General features: G+C 43.5%; 1 protein-coding gene across 1 annotated transcript in view; it reads right to left on the bottom strand.

The window, feature by feature from the left end:
* Positions 1 to 404: 404 nt before the first annotated feature.
* The window catches only part of dok7b (docking protein 7b), a 101,969-nt gene continuing 83,450 nt past the window's right edge, over positions 405 to 18,923 (bottom strand). Inside the window, exons 12-17 of the mRNA XM_072257439.1 lie at positions 18,450 to 18,503; positions 17,971 to 18,040; positions 16,034 to 16,107; positions 12,675 to 12,732; positions 7,006 to 7,158; positions 405 to 781 (exon numbers count right to left, since the gene is read on the bottom strand). Of these exons, the coding sequence (XP_072113540.1) occupies positions 642 to 781; positions 7,006 to 7,158; positions 12,675 to 12,732; positions 16,034 to 16,107; positions 17,971 to 18,040; positions 18,450 to 18,503 (549 nt within the window). The 3' untranslated portion in view covers positions 405 to 641. The remainder of the gene's footprint in view (positions 782 to 7,005; positions 7,159 to 12,674; positions 12,733 to 16,033; positions 16,108 to 17,970; positions 18,041 to 18,449; positions 18,504 to 18,923) is intronic.

Below are 18,923 nucleotides of genomic sequence, written 5' to 3'. Positions count from 1 at the left end.
TAAAAACGGCAAAAAAAGAGTTGTCTTCCCCAAAACACCTCCCAGTGTCCAAACTACCTCATCTGCACATCTAAATATGTAGCTGGCAAAAAGATGGGTCATGCAGACCAATTAGGTCAGGTGTTCAGCACCCTTGCCTTAGCAGTGTGCAAAAGTACCATGGGCATTGTAGAGTTGGACTTGGAACCTCCAAGCAAGGACGAATGGGAAGTGAGAGGACAGCAGCCCACTACAAGGCATGAGGACATGATTGAGGTTGCCTGCAATACACCCTAAGACTGCCCCTCCCAGGTAAAGAACAGCCCAACAATATTCATGTCTGTGGCTCACTCTGGAAGTATGGGAAAGGCACCACAGGGCAACCAGCACCCCAAGCAATGAGACAGCTGGAGGTGGAGGGTGGTGAAAGATGGATGAGGAGAGAATAGGTCAAAAATACATTCTCTGCCGATAATGCGTCGCACAAGATTCCTGAATCCAATCGCCCTTCGAGCTCGTGCAGAGTCACAGTCTTGGTGCGTCAGAAGCAAGGTCAGTGTGGAAGTCGGACAGGTACCTGTCTGCCCAGGCCGGCATGGAAACTGCTTCAGTGCGCAGGGCTTGTATGAAAGAAAAGAAATGTGTTCCACAGAGCCCACAGATCACTGCAGTGGGGGTCCTTTCCTCTTCTGCTCCAGTTCTTGCAGCCGTTCCTCCCGGTGCTGGGCGTGCTGGCTGCCCACCTTGTGCGCTGTTTCCGTCGCTGTGATGTCGATCTGTGCGTACTTGGATGAACTCGCCCCTGCTGGAGAGAGGTGCATGCTACCATCAATGAGAGTAGGAAGACATACTGAGAGCCAAACCTCCACACAACCTCTCCAGAGCTGCACTTGGTATAATGCTTTGCAGTGCCAGAGATCAAGTTCAATTCCCTGTAAAGAGTTTTATATTCTACCTGTGACCACGTTGTTTCCTTGCAGGTGCTCCGATTTCCTGCTGCATTCCAAAGACTTAAGGTTTAGTAAGAATTATTGAGCTGTGGACATGCTGCATTGGCACCCGAAGCGTGGCGTCACGTTGGGGACTGTCCACGCACTGTGTCAGTCACTGACACATTTCTCTGTGTGCTTCAATGTACATGTGACAAATAAAGCTAATCTGTCTTGATGAAGGGTCTCGGCCTGGAACATCAACTGTTTATTCCTCTCCACAGATACTGCCTGACCTGCTGCGTTCCTCTAGCATTTTATGAGTGTTAACCTTTTTGTTAACCTTTTTCTCAAACAGCAGTGAATAATGCATTCCAGTATTCACATGATGGGAGTTCTCCTTTGCCAGTGCTTGTAATAACAAGTGGGTCTATTAGAGCTGGAGCGCTCTGCCTGAGGCCGGAACAGGCAAAGATACTACTACTAGTTTCCGGGCAAATAAAATATCACTAGGGAATAGAAGGCTTCAGAGCAGGTGCTGGAAATAGATTAATGTAGATGGGTTGTTGATGGGCTGAAGGACTTGTTTCTGTGCTGTAGAAGTTTATGACTACAGTTATGTTGAAGTTGTATGAGGTGTTGGTGAGGCTTAATTTGGAGTATTGTGGCTAAAACTGTATATTTACCTACAGGAAATAAGGTTGAAAGAGTACAGAGAAAATTTACAAGGATGTTGCCAGGTTAGAGGACCTGAGTTATATGGAAAGATTGAATAGGTTAGGGCTTTTTTTTCCTTGGAACATAAAAGATTGACAGGAGATTTGATAGAGGGATACAAAATTATTAGGGATATAGATAGGGTAAATGCAAGCAAGCTTTCTCCATTGAGGTTAGCTAGGACTACAACCAGAGGTAACTGGTTAAGGGTGAAAGGTGAAAAGTTTAAGGAGAACATGACGGGAAACTTCTTCACTCAGAGGGTCATGAGAGTGTGGAACAAGATGCCAGCACAAGGGCATGTGAACTCGATTTCAACGTTTAAGATAAGTTTGGATAGGTACAACTGCTGGTCTTCCATACAACCTTGCCCAGGCCTGCGCCCTGGAGAGTAAAGACTTTCCAGGCGCAGATCCATGGTCTCGCAAGACTAACAGATGCCTTTACTAGATAGGTACATGGATGGTAGGGATTTGGAAGGCTGTGGTCCCAGTAAGCAGTTTATGGTTCATCATGATCTTAATGGGCCAAAAGGCCTGTTTCTGTAATGTACTATTTTGACTCCATGGGTATGGCTCAAGGAACAAGGGGCACAAGGTTAAAGTATTGGATAAAAGGGTAAGAAGAAATTTGAAGAAAAAAAATTCACTGGAGAGTGGGGATGTGCTCATTACGTGCAAGGAAAGAGATTCAATCAGGTCCAAGGAAAGGCATTTAGCTAAGCACTCTATAGGGATCAAATCTGAAAGGCCTCAGAGTGGACATGGTGAGAATGCTTCCAATAAAGATTAAAGATTAGCTTTACTTGCCTATTGTACATCAAAACATACAGTGAAATGCTTCACTTGCATCAACGATCAACTCAGTCCGAGGATGTACTGGGGGCAACCTGCAAGTGTCGCCAGGCTTCCAGTATCAATGTTACATTCTCATAACTTAATAACCGGTACATCTTTGAAATTTGGGAGGAAAGTGGACCACGCAGAGGACACCCAGTCATGGGGGAAACATACAAACACCTAACAGACAGTAGCGGGAATTGAACCCCATTCAACGGTGCTGTAGAGTACTACGCTAACTGCCACACTACTGTAATGTGGATAGGTTCTTGATGATTGGCATGGATATGATGGGCTGTAGGACTTGTTTCTGTGCTGTAGGAGTTGATTCCATAAGCATAGCTCAAGAAACAGGAGGCATGGGGATAAAGTTTGGGTAATATGTACAAGAGTGAGGATTTTTTCACTGCCTGCATGGAAACAGACTCAACCAAATCCAAGAAAAGGCATTTTTGAAAAAAAAAATATTTTGCCCAATTCAATCATGGCTCCACCATTCAATCATGGCTGGTCCTTTCTTTTTCCCCTCCTCAGCCCCACTCTCCAGCCTTCTCCCCATACCCTTTGATGCCATGGCCAATCAAGAACCAATCAAGCTCCGACTTAAATACACCCAATGACCTGGCCTCCATAGCTGCCAGTGGTAATAAATTCCACAAAGTCACCACCCTCTGGCTAAAGAAATTTCTCTGCATCTCTGTTTTAAATGGAGATCCTTTTATCCTGAGGCTGAGCCCTCTTGTCCTAGACTCCCACACCATGGGAAACATCCTTTCCATCTACTCAGCCTAGGCCTTTCAACATCCAAAAGGTTTCAATGAGATCCCCCTTCATCTTTCTAAATTCCAGTGAGTACAGACCCAGAGCTATCAAACATTCCTCGTATGATAACCCTTTCATTCCCAGAATCATCTTCGTGAACCTCCTCTGAACCCCCTCCAATGCCAGCACATCTTTTCTTAGATATGAAGCCCAGAACTGTTCACAATACTCAAGGTGAGGCCTCACCGGTGCCTTATAAAGCCTCAGCATCACATCCCTGCTTTTGGATTCTAGACTGCTTGAAATGAATGCTAACATTGCATTTGCCTTCCTTACCACCAACTTTACCTGCAGATTAACCTTTGGGGTGTTCTGCACAAGGACTCCCTTTGCATCTCATATTTTTGGATTTTCTTGCCATTTAGAAAATAGTCTGCACATTTATTTCTACTACCCAGGTGTATGACCATGCATTTTCCAACATTGTATTTCATTTGCCATTCCTTGCCCATTCTCTTAATCTGACTAAGTCTTTCTGCAGCCTACCTGTTTCCTCAACACCACCTGCCCCTCCACCAATCTTCATATCATCTGCAAACTTGGCAACAAAGCTAATTATTCCATCATCTAAATCTTTGATATACAGCATAAAATGAAGCCGTCTAAACACTGACCCCCAAAAAACTGAGAGGCCAAGGTAGAATGGATGTAATGAGTATGTTTCCTATAGTGGGAGAGACTAGAACCAGAGGGCACAGCCTCAGAACAGAGATGAGGGAGAATTTCTTTAGCTAGAGTGGAACTCATTGCCACGGTCAGCTATGGAGGCCAAGTCATTGGGTATATTTAAAGTGGAGGTCGGTAGGTTCTTGAATAGTAAGGGCATCAAAGGTTATTGGGAGAAGGCAGGAGAATTAGGTTGAGCGGAAAAATAACACACACATTGGACTGGCAGAGCAGATTCAATGGGTTGTATGGCCTAATTCTGTTCCTATGTCTTATGGTCTAAGTTGCAGGGCTCTGGGGAAAGTCTGAGAGAATGGGACAGGTTTGACTTGATGGGCTGAATGGTGAATTAGTTTATTATTGCCACTTGTACCAAAGTACAGTGGGGAAGAAAAAACTTCTGCCATCCATTTCATCACATCAGTACATTAAGGTAGTACAAGGGTAAACAATAACAGATTGCAGAGAAAGTGCAGTGCAGGCAGACAATGAGGTGCAAGGTAGATGAAGTAGATAGGTAAGGTGCCTTCCTTCTATGCTGTAACAATTTTATGAATTGCTGAACCACTACCAAAGATCCACAGGTGAGGAATGCATTACTGCTCTACAGTGGTTGCAGTGTTCTGAAGGTCTCAAAGAACCACTACTGCAGTGATACACATCCCAACCTCAGGAGATTAGTTGTTATTAGTAATGCAAGATTTTGCCCTTCCTTCCAGATGCCTAATGTAGCATTCAACTGGGTAACAGCAGCTATGTCGTTATAATAAAACTGTGTACATCATTCATTTAGAATCTCTCAAGCAGCAGTTAATAACACAAAATATATTATCATAGTAGAGCTTTAATAGATCACATAAGTTAACATCTCATCCATTTCCAGCCTGACCTGTTAATGTTCTGTTTTTAAGGGGTTTTTTTTACCTTATTTTAGAGGTAATTTTACCTTATCATAGTCTTACAACACAGAACCAGGCCCTTCACCCTAACTTGTCCACTCCATGCCAACCACCTGCGTACTCTATTCTAGATCAGTGTTAGGTGTTAGAGATTGTTATAGCGCCATTGTTGGTTGGTTAGCTTGGGGTCAGGTTGGGGATCATTCCAGAGTCTTTGGATTGGCTGGAGTCAGGTCAAGTTTAGTTTGGGAGCTGAAATAGTAGAAGAACTCAGTCAGGTCACCTGTGGGAAGAGAACAAGTAATGTTCCTGTTCAAAACTGATGAAAGATCTTTGACCTGAAGCATTGACTGGTTTCTTTTCCTATAGGTTCTACTTGACTGGTGGCATTCTTCAGCATTTCTAGCTTAGTTTCTGATTCCAACAGCGACAATTTTATCAGAATCAGGTTTAATATCACTGGCATATATCATGAAATGTAGTGTTTTGCAGCAGTAGTACATTGCAATGCATAACAATAGAAACTATAAATTACAATGTACATATAAAAAATTAAGTAAGAGAGGAAAAAATAGAGAGGTAGTGTTCATGGGTTCATTGTCCACTCTGAAATCTGATGACAGAGGGGAAGAAGCTGTTATGGAACACTGAGTGTGTGTCTTTAGGCTCCTGTACCTCTTCCCTGATGGTAGTAATGAGAAGAGGGTATGTCCTGGCTGCTGGGATCCTTAATGATGAATGTCACCTTTCTGAGGCATGGCCTTTTGAAGGTTTCCTGGATACTGCGGAGGCTAGTGCCCATGATGGAGCTGGCTGAGTTTACAGCTTTCTGCAGCTTTGATGTCCATTAAATTAGTGGAAAATACCTCTTAGTTGACCAATTACATAGTCATAGAGTTATACAGCACAACGACAGGCCCTTGCTGAACTGTGAATATACCTAGTCCCATCAACTCACATAGCCCTCCATACCCCTCCAATCCATGTGCCTATCCAAAGTTATCATACAATTTGCAATTGAACTTGCATCCGCCACTTCTGCTGGCAGCTCGTTCCATACTCTCACTACCCTCTGAGTGAGGAAGTTCCCCTTAAGTATTTTACGTTTCACCCTTAAACTATGACCTCTAGTTCTAGTCTCACCCCTTCTCAGTGAAAAAGCCTTCCTGCATTTACCCTATATATACCCTTCATCATTTTGTTTACCTATATGGTCTATATTAATATTAAGATAGTCTATATTAATATTAAGAGGCACTTAGACAGGCAGGGGTGATATGGACCATATGTGGGCAATGGGATTAGTTTAATATGGCGTCACAATCAGTGCATAGATCATGGGTCTGTACTGTTCAATGTTCTTTGAATATATGGGTGATTATAAATAATAATATCTATTAAAGCACCAATGCAGTTAAGACCATAAGACATAGGAGTGAGTTAGGCCATTTAGCCCATCAAGTCTGTTCTATCATTTGATCATGGCTGATTTATTATCCCTCTCAACTCCATCCTCCTGCCTTCTCCCTGTAACCTTTAGCACCCTTCCAAATCAGGAACCTATCAACCTCCAATGTAAATAAACCCAGTGCCTTGGTCTTCACAGCCATATGTAGCAATGAATTCCACAGATTCGCTACCTTCTGGCTAAAGAAATTCTTCCTCATCGCTGTTCTACAGGATGTCCTTGTATTCTGAGGCTGTGCCTCTGGTCTTAGACACCCCACTATGGGAAACATCCTCTCCATGTCCACTCTATTTAGGCTTTTCAATATTTGATGGGTTTCAATAAGATCCCCCCTCGTTCTTTTAAACTCCTGCAAGTACAGTCCCAGAGTCATCAAATGTGCCTGGTACATTAAACCTTTAATTCCTGCAATCATTCTCATGAACCTCCTTTTATTTATTTTAAAATAAAAGGGTAACTGTCAGGAGAGTGAAAGGGAATACTCAGCCCCTGTAGCTGTTCCCCTCAATAATAAGTATAACCACTTTGGATACTGTTGGGGAGGACAACGTACCCGGGGAACCCAAAGCGACCGGGACTTTGGCCCTGATTCTGGCGCTGTGGCTCAGAAGGGAAGGGAGGGCTTCATTTTAACTAGAAGAGGAGGTTGGAAACACAAGTCTTGTGGCATCACTCTGCTGAATTACCTCGAATGGCAGCACCGGGTTCCTGGAGCTCAAGCTCCATGTAGTGGAGCTGCTTCTTAGACACTGGACTCACTGGGATGTTGACATATGTTGGCCCTTCACCACGAGATCTGTCAGGCCCAGAGAGATCTGGAGGGCAAGCAAATGCCCCACCTGAGAACAGTGGAGAGCAGGTTTAAAGAAATTACAGCAAAGGTTTGGAAAACTAACGATAAAATGGTCTTTGACATGAGACTGAGAAAGATTCATTGACAATACAATATCAGTGAATAGAGTAGTAATCTGTAGACAACTAGAATGGAACAGTATTATCCCCAGCTCTTCACTATTACTTTGCCTTCTGACTCTGCTAGTCGGAAAGCAACACGGCCACTGCCCCATTAATCCCATGAGCTGCAGGTTCACTGGAAAGTTTATAATTTAACTCTTGATGAAATTCTTTTTGAAATTCCATATACAAGACATCCACTTTGCCATTACTTCAGCAAAGAGCTCAATCAAGTTAGTCAATCAGATTTGCTTCACCTAAAACAAAATCTGGTGGAGGATCATTGAAAGGTCTAGATAGAGTGAATATAGAGAAGATGTTTCCTATAGTGGGGAATCCTAGGACCAGCGGGCACAGCCTCAGAATAGAAGGCCATCCCTTTAGAACAGAGATGAGGAGAAATTTCATTAGCCAGAGGGTGGCGAATCTCTGGAGTTCATTGCCACAGATAGCTGTGGAGGCCAAGTTACTGAGTATATGTAAAGTGGAGGTGGGTAGGTATTTGATTAGTAAGGGCATCAGAGGTTATGGGGAGAAAATAGGAGAATGAGGTTAAGAGGAATAATAAATCTGCCAGAATCTCAATGGGTGATGACTCACGTGTTAAGGACTAGAGCAGCAGCTTGATGACCTTTAGCTCATATAAGAAAATGAGGGAGTGATAGTAGGAGCTACAGGAGGTAGTCAACCAAAGTTGCAGGAGGGAGGTACCTGGGTAACTGTCAGGAAAGTGAAAGGGAATACTCAGCCACTCAGCAGAGTACCCCTGTGGCCATTCCCCTCAATGATAAGTATACCACTTTGAATACTGTTGGGGAGGACAACCTACCCGGGGAACCCAAAGCGACCGGGACTTTGGCCCTGATTCTGGCGCTGTGGCTCGGAAGGGAAGGGAGGCAAAAGAGGAGTGCAGTAGATATAGGGGATTCATTAATTGGAGGAGCAGAAAGCAGATTCTGTGGACATTAAAGAGAGACACAGATGGCATGTTGCCTCCCAGGTGCCAGGGCCATGAACGTCTCAGATCTGGTCTATGGCATTCTAAAGGTTGGGAGTGAACAGCTAGAAGTTGTGGTACATATTGGTACTAACAACATGGGTAGGAAAAGGAAGGAGATCCCAAAGGGATTATATTGGGAGTGAGGTAGAAATCTGAAAAGCAGAACCTCCAGTGCAGTAATATCTGGTTTGCTTCCATTGCCATGTACCAGTGGGGGTAAGAATAGGATGAAGAACTTGTACAGGAGGCATGGTTTCAGATTTCTGGATCATTGGGATCTCTTCTGCTGAACGTAAACCTGTACAAAAATGACAGATTACTCCTGAATCCAAGGGGGACCAATATCCTTGCAGGCAGGTTTTGCTAGAGCTGTTGGGGAGGGTTTAAGTTGGCAGGGTGATGGAAACTGGTGTGATAGGGTTGAGAATGGAACAGTTGGCATATAACTAGATGCAATGTGTAGTGAGACAGTGAGGAAGGACAAGCAGATGATAGGGCAAAATTGCAACCGGTAGGATGAGTTAAAGTGTAACATGGGGCCAAAATCAAAAGGGGTGATGGTTTTATGTTTTAATGCACACAGTATATGGAATAAGGTAGATGATCTTGTAGCGTAGTTAGAGATTGGCAGGTATGATGTTGTGGGCATCTCTGAGTCATGGCTGAAAGAAGATCATAGTTGTGAGCTTAACATCCAAACATACACTTTGTATCGAAGGGACAGGCAGGTTGGCAGAAGGGATGGGGTGGCTCTGTTGGTAAAAAATGAAATCAAATCCATGGAAAGAGGTGACATAGGAGCAGAAGATATAGAATCCTTGTGGGTAGAGTTAATAAACTGCAAAGGTAAAAAGACCCTCTGAACAGTAGCCAAGATGTATGTCAAAAAGGCAATGTTATGGGGATTTCAGTTTGCAGGTAGAGTGGGAAAATTAGGTTGGTGCTGGATCCCAAGAGAGAAAAATTGTAGAAAGCATTTTAGAGCAGCTTGTGGTTGAGCCCATTAAGGGAATGGCAATTCTGAATTGGATGTTGTGTCATAAGACCATAAGACAAAGGAGCAGAAATAGGCCATTCGGCCCATCGAGTCTGCTCCGCCATTTTATCATGAGCTGATTCATTTTCTCCTATTTAGTCCCACTCCCCTGCCTTCTCACCATAACCTTTGATGCCCTGGCTACTCAGATACCTATCAATCTCTGCCTTAAATACACCCAATGACTTGGCCTCCACTGCTGCCTGTAGCGACAAATTCCATAGATTCACCACCCTCTGACTAAAAAAATTTCTTCACATTTCTGTTCTGAAAGGGCGCCCTTCAATCCTTAAGTCATGTCCTCTCGTACTAGACTCACCCATCATGGGAAACAACTTTGCCACATCCACTCTGTCCATGCCTTTTAACATTCGAAATGTTTCTATGAGGTCTCCCCTCATTCTTCTAAACTCCAAGGAATACAGTCCAAGAGCGGACAAACGTCCCTCATATGTTAACCCTCTCATTCCCGGAATCATTCTAGTGAATCTTCTCTGTACCCTCTCCAACGTCAGCACATCCTTTCTTAAATAAGGAGACCAAAACTGCCCACAGTACTCCAAGTGAGGTCTCACCAGTGCCTTATAGAGCCTCAACATCACATCCCTGCTCCTATACTCTATTCCTCTAGAAATGAATGCCAACATTGCATTCGCCTTCTTCACTACTGACTCAACCTGGAGGTTAACTTTAAGGGTATCCTGTACGAGGACTCCCAAGTCCGGTTGCATCTCAGAACTTTGAATTCTTTCCCCATTTAAATAATAGTCTGCCCGTTTACTTTTTCTGCCAAAGTGCATAACCATACACTTTCCAACATTGTACTTCATTTGCCACTTCTCTGCCCATTCTTCCAATCTATCCAAGTCTCTCTGCAGACTCTCCATTTCCTCAGCACTACCGGCCCCTCCACCTATCTTCATATCATCAGCAAACTTAGCCACAAAGCCATCTATTCCATAATCTAAATCGTTGATGTACAATGTAAAAAGAAGCGGCCCCAACACTGATCCCTGCGGAACGCCACTGGTAACCGGCAGCCAACCAGAATAGAATCTCTTTATTCCCACTCTCTGTTTCCTGCCAATCAGCCAACGCTCTATCCACGTATGTAACTTTCCCGTAATTCCATGGGCTCTTATCTTGTTAAGTAGCCTCATGTGTGGCACCTTGTCAAAGGCCTTCTGAAAATCCAAATATACAACATCCACTGCATCTCCCTTGTCTAGCCTACTGGTAATTTCCTCAAAAAATTGTAATAGGTTTGTCAGGCAGGATTTTCCTTTAAGGAATCCATGCTGAGTTCTGCTATCTTGTTATATGCCTTCAGGTACTCTGTAACCTCATTCTTGACAATCGACTCCAACAACTTCCCAACCACAGATGTCAAGCTAATAGGTCTATAATTTCCTTTTTGCTTCCTTGCCCCCTTCTTAAATAGCGGAGTGACATTTGCAATCTTCCAGTCCTCCGGAACCATGCCAGAATCTATCGACTTTTGAAAGATCATCGCTAATGCCTCCGCAATCTCCACAACTACTTCCTTCAGAACACGAGGGTGCATTCCATCTGGTCCAGGAGATTTATCTACCTTTAGCCTATTCAGCTTCCTGAGTACTTTCTCTGTCGTAATTGTGACTGCGCACACTTCTCTTCCCTGCCACCCTTGAGTGTCCAGTATACTGCTGTCTTCCTCAGTGAAGACTGATGCAAAATACTTGATCAGTTCCTCTGCCATCTCCTCATCTCCCATTACAATTTCTCCAGCATCATTTTCTATTGGTCCTGTATCTACTCTCACCTGTCTTTTACTCTTTATATACTTGAAAAAGCTTTTAGTATCCTCTTCGATATTATTTGCTAGCTTCCTTTCATAGTTAATCTTTTCTCTCTTAATGACCTTTTTGGTTTCCTTTTGTAAGGTTTTAAAAACTTCCCAATCCTCTCTCTTCCCACTAATTTTTGCTTCCTTGTATGCCCTCTCTTTTGCTTTAACTTTGGCTTTGACTTCTCTTGTCAACCACAGTTGCATCCTTTCTCCACTCAAAAATTTCTTCTTTTTTGGAATATACCTGTCTTGCACATTCCTCATTTCTCGCATAAACTCCAGCCACTGCTGCTCTGCTGTCTTTCCTGCCGGTGTCTCTTTCCAGTCAACTTTGTCCAGTTCCTCTCTCATGCCACTGTAATTTCCTTTACTCCACTGAAATACCGACACATCAGATTTCGGCTTCTCTTTTTCTAATTTCACAGTGAACTCAAATCATGTTATGATTACTGCCTCCTAAGGGTTCCTTCATCTCAATCTCTCCAGTCACCTCCGGTTCATTACACAATACCCAATCCAGTACAGCCGATCCCCTAGTAGACTCAACAACAAGCTGTTCTAAAAAGCCATCTCGCAGACATTCTACAAATTCTCTCTCTTGAGATCCAGTGCTGACCTGATTTTCCCAATCTACTCGCATGTTAAAATCCCCCACAATTATCATAACACTGCCCTTCTGACAAGCCTTTTCTATTTACAGTTGTAATTTGTAGTCCACATCCCTGCAGCTGTTTGGAGGCCTATAGATAGCTGCCATCAGGGTCCTTTTACCCCTGCTATTTCATAACCCTGCTATGACCCAGATTAGATTAGGGAGCGTAAGGTAAAGGAACCATTAGGAGACAGTGATCATGATATGATAGAATGCACCCTGCAGTTTGAGAAAGAGAAGCTAAAATCAGATGTGTCAATATTTTAGTGGAGTAAAGCGAAATACAGAGGCACGAGAGAGGAGCTGGCCAAAGTTGATTGGATGGGGACACTAGCAAGGATGATGACAGAACAGCAATAGCTGTTATTTCTTGTGGAAATTGGGAAGGTGCTGGAAAGATACATCCTAAAGATGAATAAGTATTCTAAAGAGAGGATGAGGTACCATGGCTGACAGGGAAGTCAAAGGCATAAAAGCTAAAGAGAGGGCTTATAATATAGGAAAAAAATAGTGGGAAGGTAGTGTATTGGGAAGCTTTTAAAAAACAACAGGAGCCATAAAGGGAGAAATATGAAGATAAGCTACGAATCAAGAACCTATCAATCACTGCTTTAAATATACCCGCTGACTTGGCTTCCACAGCACCTGTGACAATGAATGCCACAGATTCACTACCCTATGGCTAACAAAATTCCTCATCATCCCTGTTCTAAAGCAATATCCTTCTATTCAGAGGCTCTATCCTCTGATCCTGCACTCCCCCATTACTGGAAACATGCTTTCCACTCTATCGAGGCCTTTCAATATTCAGTAGCTTTCAATGAGATCACCTCCCAATCTTCTAAACTCCAGTGAGTGCAGGCCCAGAGCCATCAAATGACTTACCAGTTAACCTCTTTGTGTCAAAGCCGCCCAATGCTTCATCTTCTGGCAACCCTTTCTCCTGAAAACACAAGAAGTTGTGCAAACAGGTTAAATTATTGCTCAGTAGGTGGGATGTTTATTCAGTGCTGTGATAGTGGGAGTAAGTTGTATGACTGAAGTTTGTGAGTTTCTCTAAGACAATCCAAATTACCATATCTATATTTTCTTATGACATAGGAGGAGGGCATTTCAGACCATTGCATAGGTTACAGTTGATGGGGCTGAGAGTTATCAAACGCAGTACAGCACGGGACTTTCCAAGTTGCAAGAGTTAAGTGCTGAAGCTCAGAATCAGGTTTATTGTCACTGACATATAGAACGTTACTGCACAGTACAGGCCCTTCAGCCCACCATGTTGTACTAGCATTGTAACCTACTGTAACAGCAATATAACAAAAGTGTCATGATATTTGTTGCTTTGCAGCCGCAATGAAATGCAATACATAAACATTACTACAAATGACAATAATATATCTATGTATTACAGCCCTCTCACCATATGCTTGCAATGAGTTAGCTATCAATAATATATCTATGTATTACAGCCCTCTCACCATATGCTTGCAATGAGTTAGCTATCACTGTGAATACAAACTAACAGCAACATAATTCGTGCATGGGAATAACAATGAAAGTGTCATTATCAGTAAATAAACAGGTCTCGGGTAACTATGATCCAGGCAAACACAAAAAGCATAAAACGTTGAATGTTCCTTTAAGGGTAAATAAGACTATTACTTATATCACATACAAAATGCTGGAAGAACTCAGCGGGCCAGGCAACATCTCTGGAAAAGAGTAGGCAGATGATATTTCGTAATGAGTCCTGATGAAGGGTCTCGCCCTTCCATAGATGCTGCCTGACCTGCTGAGTTCCTCCTGCATTTTGTGAGTGTTGCTTGCATTTTTAGCATCTGTAGATTTATTTATGTTTGTGCTATTACCTGTATGAACACTGACACACCCATGCAAACTTACCATTTGCCAGGAAGGAATAAGTTAGCTCACACCAGTCTAAACTTAGATTAAAGTTGTATTGACAAAATCTTTTAAACTATAACAAACAAAATAAATAAATGGGTCCATCATGCACTTAATCTTTGGAGCCCATAGTCATATTATCAATGAAGCTTCACTTCATGCAAAATTCAAAAGGGCAAAGAATGCAGGACTGAAGGTGCTGTATTGAAATGAGCATAGTATTCAGAATAAGGTGGATGAATCATGGCACATGTAGAGATTGGTCAGTATGACATTGGGCATCACTGAGTCGTGGCTGAAAGAAGGTCATAGTTGGGAGCTTAATATCAAAGAATATACTTTATACTTGTATCAAAAGGACAGGCAGGAAGGCACAGGCAGTGGTGTGGCTCTGTGGGTAAGAGATGGAATTACGCCTTTAGAAAGAGGTAACATAGGGTCAGGGAACATCAAATCTTTCTGGGTGGAGTTAAGAAACTCCATGAGTGAAAAAACCATTATGGGGATCATACATTAGCCTCCAAATAGTAGCCAGGATATGGGGTTGAGATTGCAAAGGGAGTTGGAAAGGGCATGTGATAAAGGCAATGTCACAATTGTAATGGGGGACTTCAATATGCAAGGGAACTGGGAAAATCAGATTGGTGTTGGATTGCAAGAGAGGGAATTTGTTGAATGCCAATGAGTTGGCTTTTTAGAGCAGCTTGTGCTTGAGCCGACTCGGGGAAAGGCTATCTTAGATTGGGTGTTGTGTAATAATCCAGATTTCAATTAGGGGCTTAACATAAAGGACCCTTAGGAGGCAGTGATCATAATATGATTGAATTCATACTGCAATTTGAGAGGGAGAAGCCTAAGTCAAATATATCAGTACTGCAATGGGATAAAAGGAACTACCGAGGCATGAGAGGAGTTTGCCCAGGTGGATTGAGGAGGAAAGTGGCGGTTTGAAGGCAGAGCAGAGACTGCTGAAGTTTTTGGGAATAGTTCACAAGGCGCAGAATAGATATGTCCCACAGAAGTAGTTCTCAAATGACAGAGATAGGTAACCCCGTGACTGACAAGGGAAGTTAAGGACAAGTAAAAGCCAAGGAAAGGGAATGTAATGTAGCAAAAGTTACTGGGAAGTTGGATGATTGGGAAGTTTTTAAAATCTGACAAAAGGCACTAAAAAAGCTATAAGAAGAGGAAAGATGAACTACAGGGGCAAACTAGCCAATAATATAAAGCAGGATACTAAAGCTTTTTACAGTTATATAAAGAGTAAAAGGGAGGTGAGTGTTGATATTAGACCACAGGAAAATGATGCTGGCAAGAAGGACAAAGAAATGGCTGATGAACTTAATAAATACTTTGGAAGACACTAGCTATGTGCCAGAGGTCCATGAGTGTCAGGGAATAGGAGTGAATACCATTGCTATTACAAAGGAAAAGGTACTAGGCAAACTCAAAGGTCTTAAAGTGGATAGGGACCAGATGGACTACATTCCAGAGTTCTGAATGAGACTGCTGAAGAGATAGCAGATGCATTGGTCATGAACTTTCAAGAATCACTTGATTCTGGCATGGTTCCGGAGGACTGGAAAATGTCACTCCACTCTTTAGGAAGGGAGGAATGCAAAAGAAAGGAAATTATAGGCTATTTAGCCTAACCTCAGTAGTTGGGAAAGTGTTGAAGTCTATTATTAAGAATGAGGTTTCGGGGTACTTCGAGACTAATGATAAAATAAGTCAAAGTCAGCAAGGTTTCTGTAAAGGAAAATCTTGCCCAACGAATCAACAAGATAAAATCCTGTGCTGTTACAGGAAAGATACTGCCATGGATAGAGGAATGGCTGACAAGCAGGAGACAATGAGTGGGATTAAAGGGGGCCTTTTCTGATTGGCTGTCAGTAACGAGTGGTGTTCCTCAGGGGTCAGTATTGGGACCGCTACTTTTCACATTGTTTGTCAATGATTTGGATAATGGAATTGATGGGTTTCTGGCAAAGTTTGCAGATGATACGAAGATAGGTGGAGGGGTAGGTTTGCTGAGGAAGCAATGCCATTGCAGAAGGACTTAGACAAATTGGAAAAATGGGCAAAATATTGGCAGATGGAATATAGTGTTGGGAAATGTACGATAATGCATTTCGGTCAAAGGAACAAAACTGCAAAAAATTCAAACATCAGAGGTGCAAGGGGACTTAGGAGTCCTTGTGCAAGACTCCCAGAAGGTTAATTTACATGTTGAGTCTGTGGTAAAGAAGGCAAATGTAATGTTGGCATTTATTTCAAGAGGAATAGAATATTAAAAAAAGGAGATAATGTTGACACTTTATAAAACCCTCAACACTTACCCATTTTTGTCTTAGCCCCGCTGCTTCCAAATGGCCGCCTTGCCCTCGGTGAGACTTCAGTGCCCCGGGTGGACCTTGGGGTGAAAACAAGAGAATGCTGATTAACAGGCATTGTAAAGTCACACCTCACCTGGGTAGCCTGGAGGAAAGGGGCAGATGTAATGGGGAGAGGGTGACTCACTCCAGAGACATGCACAATATTCTCAGCAGCCTGGCAGCCTCCCTCTGATGCCCCTCCTCCTCCCCTTTCTCCCATGGACCACTGTCCTCTCCTATCAGATTTCTTCTTCTTTAGCCCTTTGTCTTTTCCACCTATCACCTCTCAGCTTCTTACTTCATTACCCCCTCCCCCACCCGCTCACCTTTCTCCTCATCTGGTCTCACCTATCACCTGCTGACTTGTACTCCTTCCCCTCCACATCGCCCTATTCTGGATTCTGTCCCCTTTCTTTCCTTTCCTGATGGAGGGTCTCGGCCCAAGACCCCACCAAAGTTACCGCGTGACCTGCTGAGTTCCTCCAGCATTTGTGTGTGTTGCTCAAGATTTCCAGCATCTACAGAATCTCCATTCATTTTTTGTTTCACCTGCAACACCAGCAAATATTATCCATCCTCAATTACCCCTGAGAAGGAGGTGGGGAGCCTCCTTCATGAACCACTGCTGTTTGGAAAGGACTTCCAGCATTTAGAAGCAGAGATGACAATGTTTCAAGTCAGAGTGGGTGTGCAGCTTAGGGGGGAGCCTGCAGGTGGCAGACTCCCCAACTCTGAAAGGCATCTCAAGGCTCTGGGAACATGTCACACTTGCTCACTGTGCAAAGTCTTCCAAGTTCACTGGAATGATAAGCAAACCTGCCCATTTTCTTTTCTCTCTCCTACCTTCTGGAGAAGATACAGGAGCTTGAAAGACTTCCGAACCTATCCCCTCTGTTACTCCCAACATGGCTGTGTAGCAGTTAGCACAATGCTTTACAATGTGTTAGCTGTAAGATCGGGTTTCAATTCCTGCCTCTGTCTGTACATTCTCCTTGTGATTTCAAGGGTTTCCTCCCAGTGCTCTGGTTTCCTCCCATATTCCAAAGATGTTTGGGTTAGGGTTATTGAGTTATGGGCATTCAGTGCTGGTGCCAGAAGCATGCCAACACCCGTGGCTGCCCCCGGCATATCCCCGATAAAAGTGAAGCACTTTGCTGGATGTTTCAACGTACATGTAACAAATAAAGCTAATCCCCTTCCTGATGGTGCTGCCATGATCACAGACTCTTAACTCTACCTCTTTCATTTACACTGCTACTGTCACTCTAGCATTTCTTTTTGCTCTGCTTCAGACTTGTACAACAATCTTTGTACCACTTGCAAGGATTAGTTTTGCAAAGGTTGGTGTGACACTTTACAGCACCAGCCGTAAGATCAGGTTTCAATTCCTGCCACTGTCTGTAAGGAGCTTGTACGTTCTCTCCGAGATCACCTGGGTTTCTTCCAAGTGCTCCGGTTTCCTCCCGCATTCCAAAGACGTGCAGGCGAGGGTTGTTAAGTTGTGAGCATGCTATGTTGGCACTGGAAGAATGACACTCGCGGGCTGCCCCCAGCTCATTCTCAGACTTTGTTGATTGTTAACACAAATGTCGCATTTCACTATATAGGTTTCAATGTAGACATGACAGATAAAACTAATCTTACTCCTGCTCCTGTTTCTTATGTTGTGTTATTTTTTGAACCAACTGAAGATGAAGTTATAAACTTAAGAACATTTGCAGATGCAGGAAATCCAAAGCAAAACACGCACAAAATGTTGGAGGAACTCAGCAGGTCAAGCACCCTCTGTGTAAATGAATGTCAACATTTCAGGCCAAGACCCTTCTTCAGGACTGTAACAGTGTTCACAGGAACACATCCACCCTGAGCGGTTATTGCACTGTCTTGATGGAGTGTCGTACCTTCTGCCTCCGGGAGCAGCTTCTGTTGCCCACAGCTGGCCATGTATTCATATCCACTGCCCTTCTCTGCCTGCAAGTTAAAGCAATGTAATAACTGTTAGCCAAGGAGTCCCTCCACCTCAGATAATGCTCGAGGTGTTCACCGTTTATCAAATGCATCTGAACTCTGCTACTTTTTCACAAAAATCCTTTCCGAAAGACACATACCAGACCCCTTCAAACTCACCACACTGAATTAAGAACATAACAGATCTCATGATCTCCACACAGTGATGACATTTACTGTATGTGGCTGCTATAAGGGTGGCAACTCTCTGAGATGGATTCAAGTGGTCTATTCATTACACTTATTATTATTGCTCTACTATCCTCAAGGGGGTGTACGGCGGGGTGGAGTAGCACCCCTGGTGAAGGGGCTTGTCACGTCCAGTCTGGGCAGCTCACCCACCTTTAGTCCCCTTTGGGAACTCAGCGCCCACCTGTGGCTCCAGGTAGCTGTTTGCTTGCAACAGCGGCCACACCTCAGTAAACCACTTCAACAGGTGGGCCAAAGCAGGTGAGGGAAGACAGTGGGCCTCACACCCCAGGGAAATAGGGACATGCCTGTCCTAGCTTGCACAGTCAGCTCTGGCAGACAGGGCAGCTGAAATCTACAGTGAGATCCAATGGCCAGGAAGGTGGTTCAGCAACACTTCATCGAGAGCAAGAAGAAGTAATGGTCATCCAGTGCAACCAAGGAAGACACCAATTGTGATGATTTCTCATCCCACTGGACCCGGACTTCTGAGGTCGAGAGCAGGACTGCCCCAGTGCAAGACTTTCCCACTTTAAAAACTCTCCCGCAAAGGTTTCCTATCATCGTTGGATATGACGAACAACCATCTCTCTTTTAAATCACAATTCTATGATACTCTGCAGTTCAGTTTTCATTTTGTACTGTCTCAATGTACTTA

This window comes from Mobula birostris, chromosome 5 (genome assembly GCF_030028105.1).
Source record: "Mobula birostris isolate sMobBir1 chromosome 5, sMobBir1.hap1, whole genome shotgun sequence".
Taxonomy (NCBI): Eukaryota; Metazoa; Chordata; class Chondrichthyes; order Myliobatiformes; family Myliobatidae; genus Mobula; species Mobula birostris.
Note: the sequence above shows the minus strand (reverse complement) of the source record. Positions and strands in the feature narration are given on the sequence as shown.